At 35.1% G+C, this 27,936-nt stretch overlaps 1 protein-coding gene across 3 annotated transcripts in view; it reads left to right on the forward strand.

The window, feature by feature from the left end:
- The first annotated feature begins 210 nt into the window (after positions 1-210).
- The window catches only part of LOC110107618 (probable serine/threonine-protein kinase SIS8), a 35,860-nt gene continuing 8,134 nt past the window's right edge, over positions 211-27,936 (forward strand). The window contains exons 1-7 of one of the 3 annotated variants that reach the window (XM_020837912.2): positions 211-1,042; positions 10,726-11,160; positions 15,857-15,960; positions 17,095-17,678; positions 17,781-17,890; positions 17,970-18,060; positions 18,145-18,255. In XM_020837912.2, the coding sequence (XP_020693571.1) occupies positions 587-1,042; positions 10,726-11,160; positions 15,857-15,960; positions 17,095-17,678; positions 17,781-17,890; positions 17,970-18,060; positions 18,145-18,255 (1,891 nt within the window). In that variant the 5' untranslated portion in view covers positions 211-586. Of the gene's footprint in view, positions 1,043-10,725; positions 11,161-15,856; positions 15,961-17,094; positions 17,679-17,780; positions 17,891-17,969; positions 18,061-18,144; positions 18,274-27,936 lie in introns of all 3 variants that reach the window. The other 2 variants (XM_020837911.2, XM_020837910.2) reach the window with 2 other exon arrangements.

The raw sequence follows: 27,936 nt of genomic DNA on the forward strand, positions 1-27,936 counted from the left end.
TTTGTCTATGGCTTTTTTTTTTTTTTTGGGGACATTTAGGCCATTTAAGGCAAACTCACACACACAATGCATACACATGGACTCGAACCTTGGACCTCTTAGTTGGACGCCCAAGCTCTCAACCAATAGGACAAGAGGAGTTGTGTTTGTCTATGGCTTCAACTACAAGTCCAAGACCAATCTACGGCTGGGCCGCGAGATACGCTAGCCCAATTCCAATCACACGCTACACACACTGACGACCGCCTCGCCCAAATGCCAGTCAACGCTTCCACCTTCTATCCCCCACATTCTTTCTCTTTCTTCCTGTTCTATCTCGCCATTTAAACTGTAACCACCCTCCCTTCGAGAACGAGCACGATAGGAGGGAAAGAAAGAGGTTGCGCCTGCGGCTCATCACGGCGGTTTAGAAAGGAAACCGGCGCACTGAACTCCTCACCAAATCATATAGAATCTTGCCTTTTTCCAGCGATTAGATTAATAGGAACCCAGCAGGGCTTGCACCAGCAAGTCACGAAGCCCCTCGCCCCATTTATTTATTGATAGGGACGAGGAGAGGGTACCGGGGCTTCCGATCTGATGCTATATGCCAAGAATGAAACATCTCCTTCGCAAGTTGCATATCGGCGGTGGCGGTGGACTCGAACATCAGCATCCCCATCAACACCGATTGGATGAACCGAGAATGGAGACGCCGCCTCCACCGACGATGGTTCAGCCGGCATCATCTCCTTCATTATCTATGAGCTCCACTTTGGTCTCGCCATCGGTTGATGGGGCGGAGAGTAGATCGAGCGGATCGCGAAGCGAGGCGGCGTCCACGCCTGTGGGGGCTGGGGGAAGTGATTTTAGTCTCTTGGAGGAGGAGTACCAGGTGCAACTAGCCTTGGCGATAAGCGCGTCAGGTCCTCACGGAACCGATGATATAGACTCTGTGCAAATCAAGGCCGCTAAGCAGATGAGCCTGGACACTGCTGCAGCAACTGCCGGGGGCGGGGGGTGCACCGAGAGCAACATGGAATTGCTGTCGCTTCGATATTGGGTAAACTCTACATTGACCTTGCCTTCGGTTTAGGGTTTTGGTTTTAGTTCTTATTGTGGGGACAGTGTGCGGGTTTAGGCTAAATTAGTTTTGATTGATAATCTAGATGAAGAATACGGTTCTTGTGAGCGATTTAAGCAAGTTTCTACCCTCTACATGTGAATTTTGAATCATAGATGTTGAGGCGACCTTCAGTTGAATGTTTTGAATTTAAAAAAAAAAAATTGCGTTGGATTTCACCCTGTCAAAACTTAAATGCCTATTTGTTTGTGAGATTGTTGCTATTTTCCATCCCCTAGCGAACAAACAACTAGTTTTATTCATTTACGTCTCTTTCTATTTTTAGGGTTTATGGCACTTTCCACCCTGATTCTGGTTTAGTAAAGAGCCTATCTATGGCATGTATCATCTCAGATGTAGCATATTAACTTATGATGTTTAGTAGGGCTATTTAATGCGTTTTAATGATATTTGGTAAATGATCATGATTGTAATTAAATTTCTTGACATAACTGATGCATAAACAAGATGATTCTATCTGTATCATTATCATTTCTTCCCTTATCATTCCACCCTTTAATTGACCTTATAAATATTTTGGAATGGTTTTTAAATTCTCCATTTCTAATTTTATAGGAAATCTGTGGAACAATGGTTATATTGTTTCTATTATGATTTGGAGGTCATAAGTTATAATAAAGAAAATCTCTTTGCAACAAAAGGGTGATCCACAATCCCTCTGCGAGCCCCGCATTGTGTGGATGCTCATGCACTGGATATGCCATTGAATGGATTCATGAGTTATTACCATACAATTAAGCATAAAAAATAACTGCAATCTTGATCCAAGTTTTGGATAAAACTATTAATGATACAATTGAAAATAGAATTATCAAATTGTTGGTAAACCTCAAATCAGTACATATTTTGTACTAAACTATTTTTTATATAGGATGAGAATGTTGCTCGAGAGGTTTTTCAAAGAGATATAATGCAAAGTAGAATTACTCAGAAGGATAACACCGGAGATCAATATAATAGAAAATATGTATTAATTCTCTAACTAATTGAGTACCAGGTATTTTACAACTAAACTAATAGAAGAAGTGTATATATTTTTCCAAATTTTACCATCGATATGTTTAATTTAGTCTGATTGCTATTAAGGCCTGTTGTTATGAAGAGATCTTGCAGGGATTAGAATGGATGTTGGGTAAGAAGAAACAATTTCTATTTAATCCTCACAAATTACAACTAATTGAATATCACTCATTCTTCAGGAGCAAATAGCTTGGCTATAGAGTTTTTTGCTTTTACCCGGGATAATCAATGTTGAGCTATCTATTAGATGTATAAACGGTCAATCCTAGATGGATAAAGATTATTTTTAAATTCACATGCGACTTGTCAACATGCCAAGGTTTTGGTGGATCACAGTTTTTTGCATTAACTCTCTAAAAAATTTGGTTAAATATAGGTGCAGGCATGGTCTACTTAAACAAAAGATTTTGGACATCTCAGAAAGAGTGTTATTTACATACGTGAACAAGGGTAGGTTGAGTGCTGCAATTAACATCAAATGGATAGGATGTGTGGGAAGAGATTGAAAAAGCCAAATATGAAGTTTAAAATTTGGAGAAATAATTTTTCTTCTAAATGGATCATTGTTCTTGGCAGCATGATTAAAAAAATGGTTTGTTTAAATACATGAAATCATACACATGAATAGTTGGATGTCATACCTATATATCAAATCCCATATTATCTTAAAAGTCTTATTTTTTATACATTTCACATTTTAGGGACAATATTGTCATTTTTTGTTTGCAATTTATGATCTTCTAAGCTCATACTTGTTTTTAAGTTTGTAGATATGTTGTGTTGTTGAGTGTGCAGAAATAAGAATATTGGATATCAAAAATATGAAGGATAAGTTGCTAAATAATTATATGAGAGCAATTGTAGAAGTTGTACCTATTGAGAATAAAGTAGTGGAACATAGTTTTTTATAATTTGGCATAAGATGCATCAATAAGAAATAATAGATAAAATTAAGATTGATTAACAGACTAAAGTTAACGCATAAAAGTTGTTTAAAAAGATTTGCATGAATTAATTTATCTTTTTTTTGGCATATTCCTTCAATTCTTTGAAGAGATTATGTCTTTATACGATGCCCATACTTCATATTTTGACCATGAGGTACTTAATTTTGGTGTTAAATAATGTGTTTTTTTTGGCTTATTTGAGGTTGTTAACTATGCAGTTTGTATTGAATTTTGGGTGGCAATACGATAGCTGCAGGAGCAACTCACTATGCAATGGCATTACTACACTTTCAGAGGCCACATGAGCAGAATCTAACTACAACTCACGTAGCAGGCTACATCCCGCATCCTGATAAATTATGGATTATTAGAACGGATTAAATGCCCTCTATTCCGTCGAAAGTCAAACAACGAGCCATCCTTGCTCTATGTTCAATATATATTGTTTATCAGCAAGCTTTCTGCTAGCTTAAAAAAGCATACATTAGCCACTAAGTATGTTTAATAAGCCTAATTTCCTAATCAGTTGTTTCATAACCTAAGGCTTCAAGTAACCATAAATTGGTTGAATGATCCAAGAGTTCTGGATTCAAGTGTAGGGAATAAGGCCGTATATGATTTCCTCTCTTTTACTTCCTCACTGTTGCTGAAATTCCCCTTGACATGGCGACAGTTTGCTGTCCTAACAGTAAATTTCCTTTTCTGAACAAATTTTAGGCAACAGGAATCTTCCAAAGCGAGGTCCAATTGCTTGGCAGCTTTTCCTGTCCTTATTTGCTTTCAGTTCTAGCTAAAATCAAGAGAAAGGTTGAAGGAAAGGGCAACCAATGGAGAAAGAGTTGAGAAAGAACTCTGAAATATTAGATTCGGACTAGACATTCTTTGATTTTTATTTCATCAAATGGTCATTTTTATAATATAATAAGAAATTCCAAATCTTAACTATTTGCAAGAATCATGTTGATGATAAAACCTCAAGTTCAAATCTCATTATTTCAAAATATATTGAAATTTCAGTTGTATCTACTCTTAAATCCTAGATTGAGATGGACTATGTGCACTTTTCATATTTTTATATCAAAAGATTTTAAATATGCAAAATATCCCTCGAAATTGGGCAAAATTATGAGAAATATAAAGTTCTATGTTGAATCCCTTCTTTTATGATGAGGTCAATATGATCAAAGAGTTATCTAGTCATGATTGATTAGCATAGTAGTTTACATGGGGCGGGAGTCGGTTGTTGCTTTAAATGCAACATCTTATATACTCTTGACATTGTAGACACACGAAAAAAGAATGAACAAAGAAATAAAGAAAGACTCAATACCTTAACCTAAAACTATTACAAGAATTTTTGAATAACAAATACTTAATTTATTGAAAATTGAAAAAAAAAATGCTTCAAATAGAGCCAGAGGGTCTTATTCAGGACTGCGGTCTTCCTATATAACTGTTCTTTTGACCTGTGTAAGGCCGAACCTCTAGTTTTGAGACTAGACCGAGAGCTTTAAGAGTGGCAGTCTAGTTAATCAGTTCTGTCACTTGCAAGAAAATCCAAAAAACATTTAATAGACCACTGATCTTGGCTAAGAATTATGTTAGAAAGGAAAATTGAAGACCAGAGACCTAGTGGAGACTTCTTGCAATCCACAATGATCCCTCTTACTCCAATTATAAGTTTCTTGGCTTCTTGTAACATACGGTCACCTTTAAATGCAACATCTTATATACTCTTGACATCGAAGATGCACGAAAAAAGAATGAACTAACAAACAAAGAAATAAAGAAAGACTCAATACCTTAACCTAAAACTATTTCAAGAATTTTTGAATAACAAATACTTAATTGATTGAAATTTGAAAAAAAAAAAAGCTTCAAATAGAGCCAGAGGGTCTTATTCAGGACCGCGGTCTGCCTATATAACTGTTCTTTTGACCTGTGTAAGGCCAAACCTCTAGTTTTGAGACTAGACCTAGAGCTTTAAGACTGGCAGACTAGTTGGTCAGTTCTGTCACTTGCAAGAAAATCCAAAAAACATTCAATAGACCACTGATCTTCGCTAAGAATTATGTTTGAAAGGAAAATATGGAGACCAGAGACCTAGTGGAGACTTCTTGCAATCCACAATGACCCCTCTTACTCCAATTATAAGTTTCTTGTCTTGTAACATACGATCTCCTTTGCTCGGTGGAATATTGTGATTAGGACACTCTTGCACCAATTTTGAGTCAATTTATAATGCTTGGAGGCAAGACAACACAACACGTTCATTGCTTGGTAGTGGGATTACCGCGCCTGTTCTTTGTCGAGTAACAAAACAGATGACTGAACAAGAATAGGAGGCACGGGTATTGATGATGGCAAAATCCCAAACTCAACAATCTCTTTCCTATCCTATCCAAATTTTTTGAAAACCACCCCAAGCATAGGCACTCTGCATCCTCTCTCAAATTTATGGAAAATTGATATTATAGCAGAAGTCCCGTATCTCAAAGGGAAATGGGTTATTTATAAGAAAACACAGGGGCAAAGAGGCCATAATTTATCAAACTACCCCTATCTGAAAAAATAAGAAAATCTGGTAAAAAAATAAGAAAATCAGGAAATAAAACTAAGTAAAATAAAAAGAAAAATAAGAAACCAAACTACTAAGATGTTTAAAGGCTAATAAAATAAAACCCTATTAACTCTACTATATAGCTTTACCAAGCACATCCTACATATAACCCCTTCCCAATAATGGGTTCAATTGTTAGGAAAATCATAATTATAGGGATGCTCATCACAAAAATGATGCCTTAGAACTCAAAGACAAATCTCTAAAGGACTCCCTGATGGTGGATGCATTGACATCAAATTTCTACCAGAGGGTACCACATACCTAGTCAGCCCTCAAGGTTTACACCCAAATATTCACTGGCCTAGGTCTCTAAACCCTAACACCTAGCCTCTAATTTGAGTAAACTTACCTTCTCTTGTCACTATTCTATTCTGATAATTGCTAAATAACCCATAAAATGTCAAGTTTATAGTAATTTACAAAGTCTAAAAAATAAAAAATTACTCATTCTATGCTCATAAAATTTTTTGCCGTTAATACCAAGTTAATTAAGGCCTCCAAATTCAGTTTTGAGCCAAGCTCATGAGGGAACCAATGTGTATCAATTTTATTAAGTGAATCCAACACAAAATTTTATGATAAAAGGATGAGGCATGTGCCTCCTAATTGGATGGTTAGCTTAATTGCGATAGCACTTTTATATTATGATTATTTCCAAACAACAAATATGTTCACTAATGGCCTGTATATTGATGTATTAGATAGACATAATGTCATATGTCATCCTAAGTTGACTTACAATTGGTTCCTTAATTAGCATCCACGATAGGTCTATGATGTCATCTGAAATGATGCAACTCATGGTATCTAATAAGGATCTTCAAATCAGTTTGTTGTGGGACTCCTTCAGTTTATTGTCTAGCCTTTTAATAGGTTTCCCACACCTCTCAGTAGTATGGATTTGCACGGACAATGCACCTGCACAATCACAAATATGGTTGTAGTTGCACTAGTAATTGTCAAGGACAACATATCAAAGATCTTTTTGTATACTCTCACTAGGATAAATTGTTAAAGTTTTGACATCTACTTCATGTGCTTGGCTTGCTGTTTCTTGGACTAACTTTGTGGTACTTTAGTGGTTTCTTTGTATGGTAAATGATCTATTTTCCTAACGTCCAATGCTTCACCTCCTGGTCTAAGGCAAAGTGCTCGTTATCATAGGTGGGATAGTTTTTATGGGCGTTGCACAACATCTATGAATTTTAAAAGAGAGGTCATCAATTCCTGATGAGCATGACACCATTTGCATAGTTGGATTCATTTGTCTCCATCTTTAATGGCCATTGCAGGTTAGGAAGACCAAGTATTGATGCCTCCATTCTCTTCTTTTTATCATTGGAAGGTGTTCTGCTTTCCTCTCCATTTGAAGGGGTGGCTAATACTTCTAACAATATACAAGGGGCAGTTAGCACTGAGAATTGATGGATGTGTTTCCTTACATACCACCATACACCCATGAAGTTTCTTAATTCTAAACCTCTACTTTTAAATAGTGTGTGGCCTAGATCTGTTTTAGCTTTCCAAAGTCTACAATCAGGCTGACATTGAGAGGTTTGATGCTACCAAATTCACACTTCTTCATATTTAATTCAAGCTTTGCTTCTTGTAGAAGCTTCAAATCTGCTTGAGAGATTCTCCTTCTAGATGTTACTTTACCCAAAAATGTCATTAAATAAATAATTATGAATTTACATAGAAAAGGGTACGATGCCTCGTTCATCAATCTCGTTAAGGTTGTTGGTGCATTGCAAAGTTTAAATAGCATCAACCTTCATTCTTATAATCCCTACTTTTTTTTAAGGTGATATTCAATGTATCTTCTTCTTTGACCCAAATATGGTTGTAGCAGGATGCCAAAACTAGCTTAGAGAAGCGCTTGGCTGTCTATAATTGATTGATCAACTTCTTTATCAATGATAACACAGTGGTTCTTAATGGTGATCTTGTTCAATCTTCTACAATCAATGCAGATCTTCCTTCTAACATCTTTTGGCACGAGTACTATTGATGAGCCACATGGTGAACTGCTCATATGTATTGCTCCTTGCTCTATAATTTTGCCACCGAGCGCCTAATTGCTTCATACTCCAATGGAGAATGGTGGTACATGAGTTGATTTAGCAAAGGAGTGATCCATGGTAGTTCATGCCCCCTCACTTTCTTGGCTGATAAACCCTTCACTTTCTGGAAAAGGGTAGACAACTCATAGTCTCATACAAAGTTGCCTCTGGTTTTATTGCTATCTCATGCAAAAGAAGCAATAGAAGACTAGGATTAATCCAAATCATCTTCTTTGCTAACTAGAAAAGATCATGGTAAAAGGGAGGAATAATTCTCAAAAAAATGTAAGGTATATCATCTTGTTATCTGTAGTACTCTCAGAGGTGCGGTTTGCCAAAGATCATGTGGCACACATCAAGAGACATCAACTTATAGGTAACCTTGTTAGTAAATTGTTCTATGATTGCAAACTTTAATGCACACTGTTGAACCAACCCAAGGAATAATGATTTGGATCGGGTGTGGTCTCAAATTTTAATTTTTCAATTTGTTCCTTTGAAATCAATTTCTTTTGACTTCAGTATCGAATCTAGAATAAACTATAATTATTTGAGCTTAGATTTCAACCTATCATTGGCCTTTTCATCTTCCTAGTTGCGAGCTAAAGGAGTAGGCCTATGCTATGCCCTTCTTTTAATCTAGGTTTGTCCTTATTGTTTTATAAGTTGTATCACCAACCATTCTTGTTATCTAGCCAGATCATCTTGCTGTTCTTGCTATCCAATTGGTTGTACTTATTTTTTTTACTATCTAGCGGGTAGTAACGGTTGTTTTAGAGGTATTGCTTACTATTTGTGCAGGCCACAGTATGCTTTATCGATAAGATATGACAGTAATTTGGAATGTTATGAGGGGCTGGTGTCTAACCCTTTTGTTTGCTAATTTTGTAGATTTTGCCTTCTAATGAGAGCAAGGTTTATTGTATTCTACCAATCTACACTTATGTAGATGCCACGATGGTTTGCTTTACTTTTTCTTTATCATTTGGCCTCAATTTTGGGTGGAGCTTTTATACTTGTCATTGGTATGACCAGGCTGTTTACAATGTGTACAAAAAGGTCTTTTGTTAATTTGCAAGCCTTGATTTCCTTTTCCTCTATGATCTCTTTATTTTTACCCTTGTCCTTTCAATGGTTCTTCTTGTCGCTAGTCATTTGTTAATTCTTGGTTACTATGGAGATTGATTTGGCATCTGCTTCATCAATTGAGGCCATTAAGAACAACTCCTATTCTCAATGGAGTTTTTTATTTAGTCCTGCATTGAACATCATCAAGGTTTAGATTTCTTCCAAAATCATGTGTAGAGAAATCTCTTGCTTTTGGAATTTAGTAATGTAGTCCTATACACGTTTTCCTTTGCCATCAAATCCACCTCTCTCACTTCTGGTTGAGTCGATGTGATATAACTTCTTTAGGATGGCTTTGAACTTGGTCCAAGTTATATGCTTGTTAGGTCATTGCTCCTTTCTTCCATGCTCTACAACATAAGGGTGTGGCTAAATAGCTTTGACCTTGTGAAGGCTATCTTTTGGCCATGATTGTACCTACATAGAGAAGAGGTCTTAGAATGCTTGAACTATCAATCAGGCTTCTCGATATTGACTATCCTTTTGTAGTTGGCAACTCAAGTTTGGTGCTATCTTTTTGAACAGTAGTTGGATCTCATGTGGAAACACCGGTGGGTGAACTTCATTCTTCATCTCCTTACTTTCTTCACAATATTTTCCATCTAGAATGGCAACGCCTGTATGAAGATTTCTTTCATGGTAAGCAGAATTTCACATTTCTTATTGTTGTGTGGCCATGAAATATCAAAATATCCTTCCCAATACCTCCAAAAGTTGAAATTTAAAACTCGTTCTAGATACTAGGTAACTAACTCCTAGCTACAAGGAAAGACCATTTCATAAGCCTAAAATCTAGTAAAAGGATATGAACCTGAATTGAAATAAAAGTAAGCAATTGACCCAAACTGTGTCCATAACTGTTGGCCTTATGGGACGTGCTGGCTTGATTCCTGAATTGGCTGCTGTTGGCCTAAAAGCAGCTAGCTGAATATCCTCCTGGATCACCTGTGTATATGCTATATAGTAATAATGTTGAAACTTTTAATGGGAGTCTAAGCATGTTTATTTCAGTTTCAGATCCTTTACTAATACCCAATCAGGATTTATACTTATAGGTGAATAGTTAATTGTTGGTTACCGTCAGCTAGAAATACTTTCTGGAATTCGGGTGAAACTATTTTGACGCTTTTCTATTAACTTAACATAAAAGGCTAAATCCTTGACACCAAAGACCTGGATACTTATTTGGGTGTCATGCATGTTGCTTTATTGTGAAATATCCTTTTTTAAGATACCAGTGAGAGGTCTTTGATAGATTTCAGAATACAGGAATTGCTATTGTTTGTCTATGTAGACTGCACTTCAGTATGCGTGCTTCTTATTTGAAGGACTGATTTTGAAAATCTAACCTCCACAAAAAAAAAAGTGAGGCCTTTTATATACTTTTTACTCTTCAGTTATGTTGGTTTATCCTCTTGAGCTGGCTGGAACCTGGAGCCGTTCTTTGCCTAATTATTGATTTTCCATTTCTAATTGCTCTAAAATTTTTACTGTGAATATTGTCCATCTAGTTGTTACTTGTTTGGAGTGGTGAATTTAATTCCTTTAGCACAACACAACACAAAATTACCAATTAAGTCCTTATGTCAATTTTGCATCTGACATCCTTTGTTTTAGCTTTCCTATTGTTTTAATGATTACTGACAAAACTTTTATACTTTTTTGTCAGTTATTTTAATTAGAATTTGAACAAATCACTTCTCCCTTTTTTTGGTTTTTGTATTCGTCATTTGTTTTCCTCCTCATGCATGTAATTAGCTTATCTTAATGTTGTTACTTCATGGTTGAGTTGGTTACTAAATATTGTATGCTGTTTTGCAGAGTTATAATGTTGTGAACTATGATGAGAAGCTAACGGATGGGTTTTATGATGTATATGGTATTATCTCTGACCATGATAGAAAGATGCCATCTTTGGTGGATCTTCAAGCAACATCTGTTTCAGAGATACTGGAATATGAAGTGGTTTTATTGGACCGAACTGTGGATTGTGCATTACAACACTTGGAAAAGAGAGCATTACTTATAGCTTCTGAATGCAGAGCAATTGAAAATGGACCTATAGCCAGTTGTTTAGTCCAAAAGATTGCTCATCTTGTTGCTGAATATATGGGTGGCCGTGTTGAAGATGCTGAGGATATGCTTAGAAGGTGGAAAATTAGGAGTAATGAATTGCGTACTTCTCTGAATACTATCGTACTTCCTCTTGGTTTGCTTGGTGTTGGATTGTCACGTCATAGGGCCTTGCTTTTTAAGGTTGACACCTAACAGGTTTATCCCAAATATATACACTGAATTACTTTCTTCCACTAACTTCAAACAGAAAAATGTTAAATCTAATTCTTTTTCATACTTTTAGCATGGCCATATTGGATCATGTTCACATTTTCAGTGTTTTTATTTTAGATACAATTTTTTATTAGTAAAGAGACTTCAAAACTTCCTATCAGATGATTTTATTATCTTCATAAATCATTTAATGGAGACTTGCCTGCATAGCGGATATAGTTCAGCCCTATTTAAAGGTTTAGAATATTGGTGCTAATAAATATGCTAGTCGAGCATGTGCCGATTCCCACTGCATAACACTACATGATTGGCAACCTCTTTTAGCTCGTGGAAATTACAGATATTATTCTAGTTTTATATTACACCATTGTATTATGAAGGGTCTTTAATTGTTGCCTACTTTGTATTGACAGAAGTGTTTGGATCTTTGTTTTGAACTTGATTTAAAGCGCTTCATTGGTAGAAATTTGATGAAAATGAATTCTTAATTGTTGGAACTCAACTTTGTTAAGGGGAGAAGTGAGTTTGAATTATGATGAATGTGAACTCACCTTTAATTTTGCTATTTATTTAATGATAATAAAAATAAAATAAAATAACATTAAGTGAAATTAATTGGAGGATGGTTTTCAACATTAGTTTTAGTTTACATATGACAGCAATATAGTAGTGTAAACTTAAATGACAGATGGGTTAAATGGAGCCCACTTTAATCCAAAGAAACAAAGGAATTGAGACGGAAAAACAAAAATGTCATTGAAAATCATTTCAATGGAACCCACTTCTTCAACTAAACTCCAACCACTTTCGATAGCTTAAATAAAAGTAAAAAAAAAAAAAATTGCCCTTGATGCATTGGGTATCATGCTTAGCATTCTGGCCCACAATACCATCCAATATGTTGATATTTATTTAATAAGTTGAAAATCTAATATATTATTTGCTATACTGTAGACTTTATATTCATATATAGTTGGCATATTTTTGTTTTTTAGTCAGGATCTATCATTCACATTGTGTTTCAAATTCATCGTATTAATGATTTCACAAATACTAGCTTTGAAATGTTATGTAATATTAAACAGATGCTTTTGACATCTAAAATTCATTTGGAAATTGAATTGGATTTTGTTAATGAAATTTGCCTAATTGGAATTTGTATTGCATGTGAATTTTATTAAAAATTGTCTTTGGCTGATTTGAAGCACAGATGATGAAGCTTGAAGTTTTATGTTAGATTGTTAGCTAATTGTTAAATTTATGTTAAAGTTAATGAAATGAATTTAAATTTGAATTTTTCCATCACTAAGGTGTTCCCCAATAGTGATGTGCTACGACTAATTGTAGCGAGAAGTAGATAAGAATTTACTAGGACGTTACATCTAGTTGGTACACACGATTAATCTTGTTATGGTGACAAGGATTGGCTAGGGTGACCCTCTTATATTTACTACACGAAATTTGGTGATTTTAGATAGAAGATAAAAGAATCGGTAGGCACAATGATTATAAGGAGAATACATATTGCTTCTTTACAAGAAACTAGATGGAGAGGAGAAAAACTCAAGTACATTGTGGAAGGTTATAAATTATTATATGGTGGAAAGGTTAACAATACAATGAATTTTATATAGTAGTGCATAGAGAGTTTAAGTATAAAATTGTCGAGATCTATATAATTAGTGATATGATGATTGCTATTAAGATAATTATTGGTGATGAAATTTCTAAATATGATTAATGCTTATGCTCTTTAAGTATGATAAGAAATTAATTTAAAGATCATTATTAGAAAGAGATTGATGAACTACTACAACTTATACTTTAGGTAGAAATGATATTTATTGGAGGTGATTTAAATGTCATATATAAGTTATAGTATGATGAGCTATTAGACAATTCATGGTGGGTATGTAATAGGTAATAGCATTACAATAGAATAAGTTATACATGATTTTGCATTAATATATGATCTCGTAGCAGTGAACGCACATCATAAGAAATGAGAAAACTACTTATTTACTTATAAAGTTGGAGCTACCAGATCAATTCTTTACTTGATGGAGCGAAATTTTGCTTTGCAAAGATTGTAAGGTGATTTGACAATATAAAATAGTAGTTATTGATGTATATCTTAAAAGCATAAAAAAACAATCAAAAGAACTAAATGTCCGATAATAAAATGGTGAAAGTTTGTAGGTGAAAAATTATCATTATATATATATATATATATATATATATATATATATATATAAAGATATATATATATATAAAGTGAAATTTTTTAGTTTAGCCAAACTTGATATAAAATAAGATGGCTAGTTCCATTAAGAAGGATGTTGTAGAAGTCTTAGGATCGGGTATGCTAATGAGGCGACTTGGTGGTGGGTTTGTGCTTTTAAAGATTGAGAGGTTTATAGCGATCGTAAAATTCTATAGGTTTTGCAATGAATATTGCAAGCAAAGAAAACATTAAAATTTTTAATGATGTTTATAACATATTTGGTACTAAAGAAAATAAGATGTATGGAATAATTAAGGCAAAAGATAAGACCCCTAATGACTTTTATAAAGTCAGGTGCATATTAGAAGGGAAAATGATAGGATCTTTGTTTATGATGTAGAATGTAAGGGAAGATGAAACTCATATTTTAAGAAATCATTTAACAAGAGTTTTAAGAAAAAAATTTTTAAAAGAGTATAACAAAATGAAATAAAAAATTTTATTATAAATTGATTAAAAAAAGTATATTTAGCTTTGATGAAGATGAAGCTTTAAGCCCTATAAGATACCTATGTAGATTTGGAGAGTTATAGGAGATGTGGTGTTTTGGTTAGCAAATTATTGTAATAAAAGTTAAAAGTAAGATAATGCCAAATTATTTTAGAATAAGCATTTTGATACCAAGATTTATGAAAATAAGTTTATGATTGTGCTAACTATTGAAAAAAAAATTTGAGTAATATTATGAAGCTATGAGAGAGAGAAATGGAATATACACTTTTAACAATTATATCAATTTCAAAAAACCAATTTTGTTTCTTAGTAGGAATATTGTGGAAATGATTTTTGTCTTAAGAAAACTAATGTAAAAGTATATAGGGCTAAGAAAGAATTTTTACATGGTCTTATTGACATTGAGAAGACATATGACTGAGTATCGTGCGAATTAATATAGTGTGTATCAATGAAGAAAGCTATATGTCAAAGATATATTGAAGTCATTAAAGATATATATGATGGAGCATGGACTAGTATTAAAAGTAGTTGTAAAGTGACCAAAGAGTTTTTCATTATAGTAGATTTACATCTAAGATTAACATTTAGTCCTTTTTTATTTGTATGGAGATGCTTACAAAGGATAATGAAAGTGAGATGCCTATGTTTATGCTTTTTACATTTGATAGTACTAATTTGTGAGGCATATACTAAAATAAGTTGAAAATTAGAATAATGGAGAAAGTTTTTAGAAGATAAAATATTTATAATTAACAGAACAAAAACTAAATATATGATATGCATTTTGGTGTATATTTAATTATTTTGGATTTATTATTCAAAATAGTAATGATGTATATGAGGATATTACTTTGAGTTAGTGTTGAGTAATTAAAATGGAGAAATATTTAGGAGTCTTATGGGATAAGAGGATATCATAGAGACTTAAAGGTAAATTTTATACAACTACTTAAATCTCCGATGTTGTATAGATTTGAGTGTTATATATTAAAATGAAACTATAGTTAAACCTCCGATGTTGTATAGATTCGAGTGTTGTGTAGTAAAAAAGTTTTTGATAGCTAAGTTCAATTTGGAGGAAATAACAATACTAAGATGAACGTGCAAAATTAGGAAGATAAATTAATAAATGATTATATTGGAGAAACAATTAGGTGACTTATATTGAAGCTAAGTTAATTTAAAAGAGACTTATGTAGTTTGAATGTATACATAGAAGGATTAAAAAGGCGCCATTATATTGGAAGATAAAAATATTATTAGAGGACTAGGAAGGAGAAAGGTAGGTTAACTAACATGGATAAAGGCTGTTTAAAATGATTTGAAAAGAATAAGCTTAACATCTTATGCATCACTCAACATGAACAAAAGAAAAAAAAATGATGATTCATATAACTAATCCTAAATAGTTGGGATACTACTAATGATGATGATCATTACATGTGAGTGATGAGCAATTTTACTATTGCTGATTGGTTATTTTGGAAATATTTTTTGCTTGTTGAAATTTCTTCATTTATCTTTGTGGCTTTGCGCTACTTAATAAGCTTTCAATTTATATTTGATTTCATCTGACAAGTATTTTGTCCTAGTGAGAGTTGGTTTTCTAAGTTGTGATCTTCTTTGGTTATAAAACTTTGTTGGACTACCATATTAATATTATCATTTGTCAGACCATTACATTATCAAATGTTCCTTCTAATTATTGGCAGTTGATCAAAATTTGTTTCCTCCCATTTCAATCTTGGTATGAGGCATTGTATGGTCAAGTCTTAATTGCGTGCAACTGCTCTAATGGAGATGTTGTTTTTATTGGTTTGATTGTTGTAGAGCTAAATCATTGTGAGATTATGAGTGCAACCGAGATTTTATGCTACACTATTTGCTTGTATTAGAAAACTAATGTTCACTTTTTGGTGCTAGGTACTAGCTGATCGGATTGATCTTCCCTGTAAGTTAGTGAAGGGGAGTCATTATACTGGCACAGATGAGGGTGCCATAAACTTGATTAAAGTTGATTACGAAAGGTACAATCTTTATCAAGTATTATTATTTAGTCTGCTATTGCTACTGCCTAGATGGTAGAGGTTTTTTTTCTTGTTATTTTTCTTTATGTTGAGATTGAGTTTTTCCTTTTCTGATTCATTAAATCTTGTTTTTGGAAGTTAGGTTTTATATTTTGAAGTTTTACTGAACATTGGAAGATAAGATTAGAGAGCCTTAGATGATTTGGTCACATAAAACGGCGGACTTCTGATGACCCGGTTAGGAAAGTAGAGGTATTATATTTGACTTGTGTTAAGAAAGGTAGAGGTAGACCTAAAAAGACTTGGTTAGAAAATATTAGAAATGATATTTCTTTATTAGATTTAAACGAGATTTTGACTTTTAATAAGACACAATGGAGAAAAGGTATTCATGTAGCCGATCCCACGTAGTGGGACAAAGGCTTAATGTTGTTGTTGTAGTACTGAACATCTGTCCATAAGTTTAGGTATTGAAAAATACAGAAAGATGTTTTCGACATTTATGATTGATTAGAATTGGATACTGAATCGATTCATTCAGTGTTATTGTTTTCACTATTGATAGATGAAACGGGAGGCTTGAACATATTTGAAGATGGAAAATTTTTTGAGTGGAGACAATGGGATGTTAAGTGCTTACTGTCTCTGAGGCTTTGACACCAAAGATTGCAAACAGAATTTTATCTAGTTTCAACCAACATAGAACATTGTTTTTTACAATCTTGTATTTTTCATGTGATGAAAAATAGATGTCTTGGGTTGGTTTCTTGCTTGGAGCTTTTTAGTAATAGTTAAGATTAGGCATCGATACAAACTTTGGTTCTGTATGGTGTGGTTGACCATTTGGTGTAATGAGATTTTTTTTTTTGGCTAAGTTTACACGTATTTATTTATTTATTTTATTTCATTCTAAAGTTTATTTTGATGGATCTTTTTTCAGTAGGTCTAACTAGAGTGGACTAGGTACCAATTCATGGTTTAACTGGTCAATCTGGTTCTCATATCATAATAGCTCATCTATGCTCTCATAGAAAGTTATACTTCACAATTCGTGGCATAATGCATTGCTTTATCTATTCATTTTTTTCTACAGAGTATGTTTTAAGGCTCATTCAGCTTTTTCTTTCCTTTCAGTGAATATATCATCGATCTTATGGGTGCTCCTGGCACATTAATTCCTGCTGAGGTCCCTAGCAGTCATCTGCATAATTCTGGAACTATCCTGCATTGCACTGATACAATTGAACAGTCTGTTAAAGATCTTTGCTTGGCCCTTGATAAGGTTAGCTGTCAATTTGAGAAGAAAAGTGATGTATCAGAGGAAAATACTTCCGATAATAACTCCATTTTAGGAACTGTGGGCTTACCATCACAAGAAAAATCAGAACACCTATGTGAAGGTGATTATATAAGAGTTGAAAGAAAAAGTCTAATTGAAGGATGTGGACAAGAAAATGAGACAGTTACTCAAACCACAAGTGGAGTGCAGCGAGTTATATCACCTGTTGAGCAGATGAAAGTTAATGATGTCTCAAAGTACGTTGTTACTGCTGCGAAAAATCCAGAATTTGCTCGAAAACTTCATGCTGTTCTGTTGGAGAGTGGTGCTTCACCACCCTTGGATTTGTTTTCAAATCTAAATACTGTGCATGGTCTGGTAGACCAAGGGATCCCTACAAACAGCATAAGTGTGGAAGGAAGTCTAGGTAGGGAAGAGGGTGAGCTTTCTGAACCTTTTAAATTATGACTCATAAAGGAAGACTCTTCAAGTTATCCAAGTTTAAAAAATAACCATGGAAAATATTTTGTTGAAATGACAGGCAAGGAAGAGCAGTCTCCATCTTCGTCCGCAAACCCTGTTGTCGGTAGAAATCCTTCACCTTTTTTGAAGACAAATCAGGGTTCTATTTTAGACAGTTCCCAATTTAAGGTAATTTCCTGGAACAGCTAAGGGCTTGAAGTTGCTGACTTATGTTTTAGTGACGTGCTTATGTAAAATTTTATGCCAGGGATATCTTGTTGCAGATGAGGCTAATAGAAGCCACCTGGTATCTGTAAGTAATGCTAAGAAATCTGCTCAATATTCTGAGGCAAAAGAGGGTGAGAACCGAAATAATGTATGTCCATATGAAGTTCCTTTGGTTAATATGGCTTATTTTACATTTGCTTGTATGTAATCTTCAGAAGGAAGCAATAATGATCTTCACCTGTCGAGTGGTTCTGAGAAAGAAAGTTTCAAACCGTTATTGGATGGTGTTGCTGAATGGGAGATTCCATGGGAAGATCTTCAGATAGGTGAGCGAATTGGTCTAGGTAAGATATCTTTCTTTCCATATTTAACAATTTATTGATTATTTATGGATTAGTTTACCAATTTACCAAGCATAGCTTTTGCTTTGAATTATTAGTGGCTCTTCATCTTTACTTTTGGTAAGCGCTCACTTCATGCAAATCAATTTTACCTTAAAGTTCAATATTTATAGTTTTTAAACCCTGCTCAATTTGCGTAATATGTTTTGGATGTTAGATAGGGAATGAAAGTGGAGTGTAGTTCTTGTCTATGTTTCTTATTCCAAATTTGATAACTCTATGCTAATTAAGTATTTTGCTCTCCAACAATTTGAACTAGGTCTCTTTTGTAGTTTCTCAAGATACACTTGTTCTCATTAAATGTAAAGATTAAAAAATTTGAAAATAGTTCTTTAAGTATAAATGTATTATTGAAATGGCATTATCGTGATCATTATCCAGTCTAATTGGTTTCGCTTTATGAATTTAAAGCATTCTACATTGCAAAGAAGCAAAAGAAGAAACTTCTTTTATGTGATTTTTGTAGGAATAATCTATGCATTATCCTTTTGCTTAGAAATGTTTAGGTTGCTTTTTTTGTCAATAAGATAATTATATTTCTTATTTTTGTTATAATTAAACTTTAAAAGAGCATACTTCTTAGAACTTTTCAAGGCTTAATTTGACATCGCTTCCCTCTCCCATCATCATCTAACACCACCAATGTTCATTGCAAACAATTTACAACACACTTCACTGTGCTCTCCATCTTCTAATGCTCTTTGATTATCAAAATTTGGCATCTAATGAGCTCCACTTTCAATATTGTGAATATCTGCCTTTACTGCTCTCCCTGCAGTTATCATCATCCCTGTGCAATTTTGGTTCACATTGTTACACTGAAGCCTCATTCGTCCGGATATCTTCTATTTTCTTCCAGTCGCTATGGCTTCACTAGCAAGGATATGGCTTGGCGGTGGGATTTTTGGTCATCACTTAATCAAACTATTATGTTTAATCTGATATGAATTGTAGATCTTATATGGCCCCAACATGTTCAATCTATTATCTAATCCAAATGGTATTTCTTCCCTATTCCTAAATAAAATGACTCAATCTAACTTCTACTTTGTGAGGATGGGAGCGAGAACGAAAAGAAAGGACTTGTGGATTGAAAATGGAATTATTTGAGAATAGTGTTGATTGGTGCAATACTGCAGTTGAAGCATCGATTTGTAGATATCTGCACCATCGTAGATTTTACCTATTCATTAACCACATAAATATCCTACGTAATTGAAATTTATGAAGTCTAATGAGTAGGATGATCGCAATGAGAAAAGTGAAATAGGAAATGAAGATCATATTAGCAAGGGCACAACATGTATGGGTGCAAATTTTGTTGTAGATGTGATTATGGAAGCACATTTTTACATAATATTTAGGGGCTGTTTGGTTGCCTGAAAAGAAAATGCAGTGTAAAGTAAATGCAATTGTAAAGTAAATGCAGTGCATTTTGAATACTTTGAGACTGCTTGATTGTCTGCAAAATAAACGCAGGAGAATTGTTTCCCTTGTTTGGTTAGGTAGAACCAGAGTAAAGTAAAAGCGGATTTTTTGTAATAATTTATTTTGGCACCTCTAATTTGAGCTTAAGCTTAACTAATTAATTATGATGACTTGGGTGCGTTTGGGACGGTTGCAGCTGTCGGTAAAGCAGGTTGTGAAATTGTTGTATATAAAGCTGCTTTCTGAAGTTGCTGTATATAAATCTTTATATTTTGTTTGTATAGTATAACTGTGGAGTTGCTGTGCTGCGCTGTGTAGGAACAAATTACATTCATACCCATATATATATTGAGATTGGAAGAAAATTTTTAAAAGATAATTTTTTTAAATGTATATGATAACCAACTAGCAGTTCTAAATCAAAATTATATCCCTTAATTTGGTACAACTTTTTATATATATTAAAGCTGCTTTTAAAAAAAAAATTAATGCTGTTGTAAAATATAAATTTTTAATAAAAAATTGTAAGCCGTGAAAAACCAATGATAAAATAAAATTTATAATTATGATTTTAAAAGCTAAGTAATAAAAAAAATTATTCCATGCCTTAATTTTAATGCTTTTGATAAAATTTGAATAAAATAAGTTATATATATTTTTTATTTCACTTCTATGAAGCTGAAAAACACCTAAGAAGGCTTGAAAAATACTTTTTATACAAAGTGATAATGTGCTGACTGCTAACCAAAAATTAAGAAAAGTTGGAATAAAATATTACATTTATTAACAATTATAATAAAATGATATTAAATTCAAAAGTCTCCATAATATATACATACATAAGGAAGAATATTCTATATCTTATATTATACCCTGCAAAATCCCACCTTATCTCTTCATATTTGGTGCTACAGTCTGCATCAAGTCACTTCATTTAGCTGGCGTTAGGGAGAAACCAAAGTATAGGATCTCTGAGCCAATTTCAAATCCCTTACCATCTCTCTCACTCATTCTCAAATCCTTCTCCCACTTCCACTATTCTTCTCACGCTTTAAGCCGACTCCTCTACCGCTTTGACCTGCATCCATGAAGAGCAACACACAGTCAGCCTCTATAACTCATTCCAGCTCTCACATTACTTCACGAATCTCCCAACCCCTCCATTCATACCTACAAACCTCCTCTAACCTCTCCTCAACACGTCATGCATCTATTAGCCTTCTCCAACAGCCATTACACCATGCTGCCGTAAATACTTCTAGCAGCCCTCAATTCGAACACCAACTACAAGAGCTACTCCTCTACAGCAGCCCTTCACGGAGTCTGCTCTCACACACATCCTCCTCACTGAACTCTTTCTACCGTCGCCGCCGAAAGCTGCACAACCCTCCTCCCACAAGGATAAAGAGAAGAGCTATAATAGGTGGAGAAGCGTATCCCAAACCATCGATTATAGCTTCGAGGGACTGTTGGAAGCTTCCCGTCTCATCTATGCCGACAATCGAACAAATCCACTTCCCCACCACTGCCATAGATCCATATATCCCTGATAAAATTCATCCTTAATTAAAATAAAAAGAACAATTAATCAATTCTCTGTTTCGGTCCTGGCTGAGCCCCGACGTCGGAGAAGACTGAGCAGTCGCAAACAGCCGACGTATTTCACCGGCGTTCCCGCCAGACAGAAGGCGGCGAGGAGGACTGCTGATTCCTTGGCGCCGGAAGTGAAGCTGGATCTGGTGCGGAAGCCAGAGGTATGAGTAGACGACTTTGAGTAAGAAGATGGAGAGGATGATCAGAATCGGTATGAAGAGAGACATTACTGGAGGTGAAATCCTCTGTCGAGCTTTCCAAACCCATCGGCACAAGACCTAGCCGCCTCCGTCCCATTTAAACACGCACACTAAAGCTTGTCAGCCTCTTAATGCTTGCTTTGATTTCGCGAAACCAGCGCGTGGGAAGAATAGAGAATTTCTATCCCGCTCAATTTGAGTGGGTTTTGAAGTTGCAGAAAGGACGGTTTGTAATACACTGTTTATGCTTTGGAATACTTCTTTATGCTCCGCTCAAAATCAACCAAACAACCTAATTTAAGAAATACTTGCATTTAATTTACTTTACCCTCATAATTCTGCATACCAAACAGCCCCTTAGTAATAATCTATGTTGCACAGACACGGACACGGCTACATAGATGCGACACCACACGAACATAGGACACACAAATTATTGAAAATATAGGACACGAACACGGGTTGAACATGGTATAATAATTTTTCTATTTTAATAAGTGTAAAATTTTGAAGAAGCATAATATTAAAAATAATTTAGAAATAATAAGTCATTTAACTAGAATTTATTTTTAAAATGATTAATATTAGGATGTCGAGAACTGGGCGTCGATACCGTGTATCAGGTATCGAGAAATGAGACGACAATGCTATCGAGAGTCAGGAATTGATGTTATGCAGTAAGTATCAGGCGTTAGTGTCAAGAGGGTGTTTGTCGTCGATGTTGAGAGGGTGTTGGTCGTCGATGTTAAGAAGATGTCGGATAAAGATGAGCTGTTAAGTTGTGGTTGTAGAAATTGCTTGCGTTGAGCATCAATGCCAAGACAATGTCAAACTTTGATATTGCGATGGTTTTGAAATGTCGATGTTGTAATGACGTCAAATGTCAATGTTCAAATGAGATGGACATTGTTGTGAAACCAAAATCACGACCTGCCTAACAGAAATAAAAATGAGAATATTTGATTAATGAGGTATTGAGTATGGGTGATTTATTTAGTATTGTGGATATGAAATAATTTTTTTTAATATTTTAAATAAATAAAAATTTTAAATACAAAAAAATATATTTTAAAAAATATAAAATATTTAAGACATGCGTGTCTAATTTGTATTTAATATTTTTTTAATCGGACACGTTTTATGGCGTGTCCGAGACGTGTCGAAGGAGTGTTAGATGCATGTCGTGTCGAATACGTGTCGGATACTGCACGCTTTTTTAAGGAAAAGTGTCAGTGCATCATAGGTAATAATTAGTATGAACAAAGTACTCAACCTCTGAAGTGCTTGAAAAAAAGAATCAGTTTATTACTTTGTATTGCACAAGCGTCCATTCCACATTTTTTCTTATTGCCTTGCTATTTTTCATTATGGAGATTCTCGAGCTTATAATAAAGATGTATAAAATGTTCTTTGTTTTTATGATTGAAGATGTGACTTTTTTAGCAACTGACCATGATGTTAAGGTTTTCATAGAGGTTTGGTATTGATATGATGTATGGCAAAGTATTAGCAATTTTGAGAGAACTATAAAAGATAAGTGTGGCAGAGATGAGGATGCTCAGGTGGATGAGTGGCTTTTACCCTTAGAGATAGGATATGAAATGAACATATACGTGAAAAGGTTGGAGTAGCTCCAGTAGAAGATAAGATTAGAGAGAGTCGACTTAGATGGTTTGGTCACATAAAATGACGGCCTTCCGATGACCCGGTTAGGAGAGTAGAGGTATTAGATTTGAATTATGTTAAAAATGGTAGGGATAGACCTAAAAAGACTTGGTTAGAAAATATTAGGAATGACCTTTCTTTATTAGATTTAAATGAGAATTTGACTTTTAATATGACACAATGGAGAAAAAGGATTCATGTAGCCGACCCCACGTAGTGGGATAAATGCTTGATGATGTAGTTGTTGTTGTATAAAAGATATAATTGAAGAAAAAGATATAAGCATGTTCCATTTTTTTGGATGTACAAAGGAGTCACTGTCAACCAAACTATGCTTCAAGAATGTTAAGGTGGATCAATGGTAAAACAAGAGATAATATATTGCAAAATAATGGGAATGAAATTTATCATGGATAAGGGTATGAACTGCCTCCAGGAAGATTGAGCACATATGACAGCAGAGCATTGACCAAAAAAGACATGATAAAAGAATTGATGTGAAAAATACCAAGGAAAATGGATAAATAAGCTTAAAAGTTTTCTATAAACTGTCTTTAACTCTAATTTAGCTTTGTACACTAGAGAATGGTGAAGAATGATTGTAGTTCTATCCGAAATAGTTTTAAAAGGTTAATGATGTTGATGATATGAATTTCCCTGTAACCATAGAGATGCTTCCGACTTGTTTCCTTTCATGTTGTGCTTGTTATTCAAGACTAGTTCGAACTAAGCGTACTTTGCAGCTTTTTGGAATAAAATTGTATGGACCTTGTCATTCAAAGTGAGATCACAATAAAGAGTTCTGATGCCAATCCCTAAAAGTGGTTTCCCTGTATTTAAGTGGATCTTAGGTGGGTAGTTTCCTTATACCCTAATGTATTTAGCTGGTTGAACAAAATTCTTTTCAGAATATTCTCACGAAATTATCATTGATAAGAAATCATTTAAAGGAGACGAGCATCATAAGTAGTAAAAGATAAATAAAATCATTTAAAGAAGGCAAGAATGAAAAGTAGTAAAATACAAACATTACTTTTTTATTTTTTTGTTTTATTCGCAGGTTTAAATATGCCTTTTTGTTCTGTAAAGACATATTTATTTGCTGAATTTATGAACGGTAAACCTCCATGCTTGAATTTTCATTTTATCTTGTCCTTGTGTGGCATACACGATATTCTAAATTACTAAAAAAATTACATTACTAATTGACGGCAGGAAATACTAGCTTACAGTCCACTCTTTAACCTGTTTCTTATATTTTGATCGCTTTTTATCTTTTTATTTTTATTTTTATTTTTATGATCGCTTTTTATCTTCTTTCACTTTATATGCACATTAAATTACTAGGGTATTTCCTTCAGAATTATGTGCCATAATATTTCCTTACTCAAGTGAGCTGAGAGTTAAGAGTTTGTGCCAGTCCCTGAAATTGGCTACTTATCTTTTAGTGTAGCCTAGGTAGCAGGGTCCTATTACTCTATTTGAATTTTTCTCTTCTTTCTTTTTTAAGCAATGTAGCATTGTAGCTTGTATTGTATTAGTTTAGCTAAATTCTTTGGAACTACTTCTTCCCCGTTTATTATTGTTAAAAATCATTAAAAGGAGACTACCATGAAAGGAAGTTGAAAGGAAACATTTATAGATCTCAAGTATTTCCTATCAATTTTCAAAAAACAACAAGAATTATCCACAAAATTCCGCACAAAACCACGAAAGCAGTAGATAATTTGTATTATTTGAAGAAAGGGAAACATAAAATATCAAGATACAATTGATCCTCTATTCGAGAGGACTTTCTCTCCCAAATCTCTAGACGCCGCTAGAGCCCAAAAGAAAACCTAAATGTAAGAGATCTCAAATTTTAGCCAAATTCAATATGCCCTAACTCTAGGAAAGCAAATTATTTAATGCATACAATTCAAAAAGAAAACTCTAAACAGTCCCTACATTCAAATTTCCCTCCTAACTGCCTAAAAAATTCTTCCTAAACTGCTTTTTTGACTATTGCGGTCTAAGTGGCGTACAGGAGAGGCGGAGAGTTCCGCCTCTATTCTACCTAAAGCCGGTGATGAGGACATCATCAGCATTTTCGACACATGTACCATCGGAGATGCCGGAGATCGACGGCCTCGATCATGATCTATATTTTCATCATTTTATGTAGTAGCTTATTTTTATTTTTATGTTTTCCCGTTTTTTCCCTTATGGGTATTTGGTCGCTGTTGTAGCCCAAGGGGCATTTGAGTCTTTTGTTCTCTTTGTCATTTTGAGGCCTATATATTGGCCCTTTTCTTATGTAATAGTTAGTTTTAGATGAAATGAAATTTGCTTTAGTTCTCTTTGTGAGTTCTTCCCCCCCCCCGATCTCTTAGTGAGTTCGCCGGAGAGAACTTGATCTCTTAGTGAGTTCTCGTTTTCAAATTATCTAATTTGTGGATATCCAAGGTGGAAACAAGCGAGGTGAATAAATCCGTAGTCGTCGAAGCCCGAAAATTCTCTCTTTTCTCTTCTCCTTGCTCTTGCCGCCGCACACTCCAAACCGCCCAAAGCCACCAGTCCGCTGCCTCCATTGTCGCCGGCCAGATCAACTGCCGCCGGCCAACCGGTCGCCGGCCTCCCGCCGGCTAAACCCTTGCCGTCCAGTCCCGTAACCCCATCCCGCCGGCCACAGTTCCATCCCGTCCCTTCTCTCCTCACCCGAAAACAATTTCTGAATTCTTAAACAAATCATATTTTGTTTTCCGTCACAGCCCCACCCGCCTCCTCTCTCCTCACCTGAATAATACAATTTCAGAAATCTGAAATTGATTTCTTATGAAGCTTTTCTAAATATTAACCCGCGGATTATTGTTAAAGTGCATTCGTCATTACTTGCATGTTTGTTATTGTTTTAAATTGTTGTGCCTAAGGAGTTTGTAACATTGCCTAAGTAATTTTGCAACTGAGATTTCATTAAATCATTAATTTTGACTCGTTAATCCTTATATTGGCGTGCTTACTCAGTTGTCTTATTGCGTCTCCTTGCAATTCTGATATTGTTCCACAACAGCCGGTCTCGTGGAACCAGCTGGATCGGTCTAAATATACTCCCCTTCCAAAGATCCACCTTGTCCGCGAGGTGGAAAGATGACACTCTCCATTCCTTCTTCAACACAAACGGTAAGAACCTGAAGCGTTCGGTCCTTACACCTGTGCCCCGGCATATACCTCTCGCCACATCTGAAACAGATCCCCTTCGCCCTCTTCTCCTATAATTCTGTTTCTATGAGCTTCTTGAAATTGTCCCCAGGTCTTCCTTCGGCAGTCTTCTCCTTTGATGTCTCCCTAAGAGTATCTAGTGTTGGCTACTTGGGTGTGAAAAAGATGGTGATTATCCTGTACGAGCCTCCTGAACTGCTGCCTCTTGCTCTTTTTTTTTCCGGTGCCTCTGATCCTCTGCCAACTGAGCTAGTTGCATAGACTCTCCCAAGTTCCAAGGTGTCGTCACTCTGACTGCTGTGCGGATCTTTGGTTTCAGTCCCTTCTTAAAGTTTCCCTCTAGTACAGTCTCTAGAAGTCGATCCAATCGACTGACAAGGTGCTCAAATTGCTCACAGTACTTCATCATTGTTCCCTCCTGCATCAAAGCGAAGAACTACTCGTAAAAGTTCCCTCCCCTGCTGGTTTGGAAACGTTCCAACAGACAGTCCTTAAACTCCCTCTTGGTCCTTATTGGTCTCCTTGCATCCCTCCACTGGTACCATATTAAAGCTTTCCTTTCCAAGCACATCCCAGCTGCCATCACTCTCTCCCCCTCCATCAACTTGTTGATGGTAAAATACATTTCCACCTTGTAGATCCACCCATGGACATCCTCTTCCTCAAAAATAGGCATCTTCAGCTTCCTCACCCTCATATCGTCTTTGTTCCCTCTGTTCCCTCCATAATCTCTCCTTCCCCATGGAGGTGGTTCTCTCCAACTGTCCCAATCATCCCTTCTACACTCATACCCAAGATTTTCATCAAATTCCTAGTCTTCTTTCAAATTCAGCATCCCTTGGATTATAATAAATCCCTCTCCTTTCAATTCCAGGCCCCCTTCGATCATAATCACCCCTTTCCCTTTTGAATTCTACACCTCTCCTCTCAAATTCAGCACCCCTTTGTTCATGCTCCACCTCCTCATGTTTCTCCCAATACCCTCTACCCGGCTCCTCCGTAGGAACAACCTCTAGGAGAGGCATTCCATTTTTTCCCTTTTGAGTCTCCACCTCCTGGTCTCCTCTTTTCTTTATTGGATTAGATTTTTCCCCGCTTCTTGGGTTGTCGGAAGCTTCCCTCGCCTCTGACGATGTTGTTGTGGATTGACTCTCAAGCAACTTCTTCATCATCTTGCCAAGGCTGGAAAAATTCCCATTCATCTTCTCGTGGATGGTTGAAATTTGACTTTTGACATCTTAAAGTTGAGTGTAGAGATCTGAAATTTTAGTTTTCAATTGTTTGATCTCCCCTTCCAACAATTCTACCTTTTCCCTGCCATCAGTACCTGGATCTAAGCTCCAAATAGCAAAAACGGCCAAAAAAACAGCCGTTTCTAGTCTTCAAACAGCAAAAAGCAGCAGCTCGGAGAGTGCAACATAGCAGAAATTAGCGAGGAGGTTTCAATTTATGGCCAGGAAATTTCTCTGATACCAATTTAATAGAAAACACTTATAGATCTCAAGTATTTCCTATTAATCTT

Source organism: Dendrobium catenatum, unplaced genomic scaffold (assembly GCF_001605985.2).
Source record: "Dendrobium catenatum unplaced genomic scaffold, ASM160598v2 fragScaff_scaffold_722, whole genome shotgun sequence".
Classification (NCBI taxonomy): Eukaryota; Viridiplantae; Streptophyta; class Magnoliopsida; order Asparagales; family Orchidaceae; genus Dendrobium; species Dendrobium catenatum.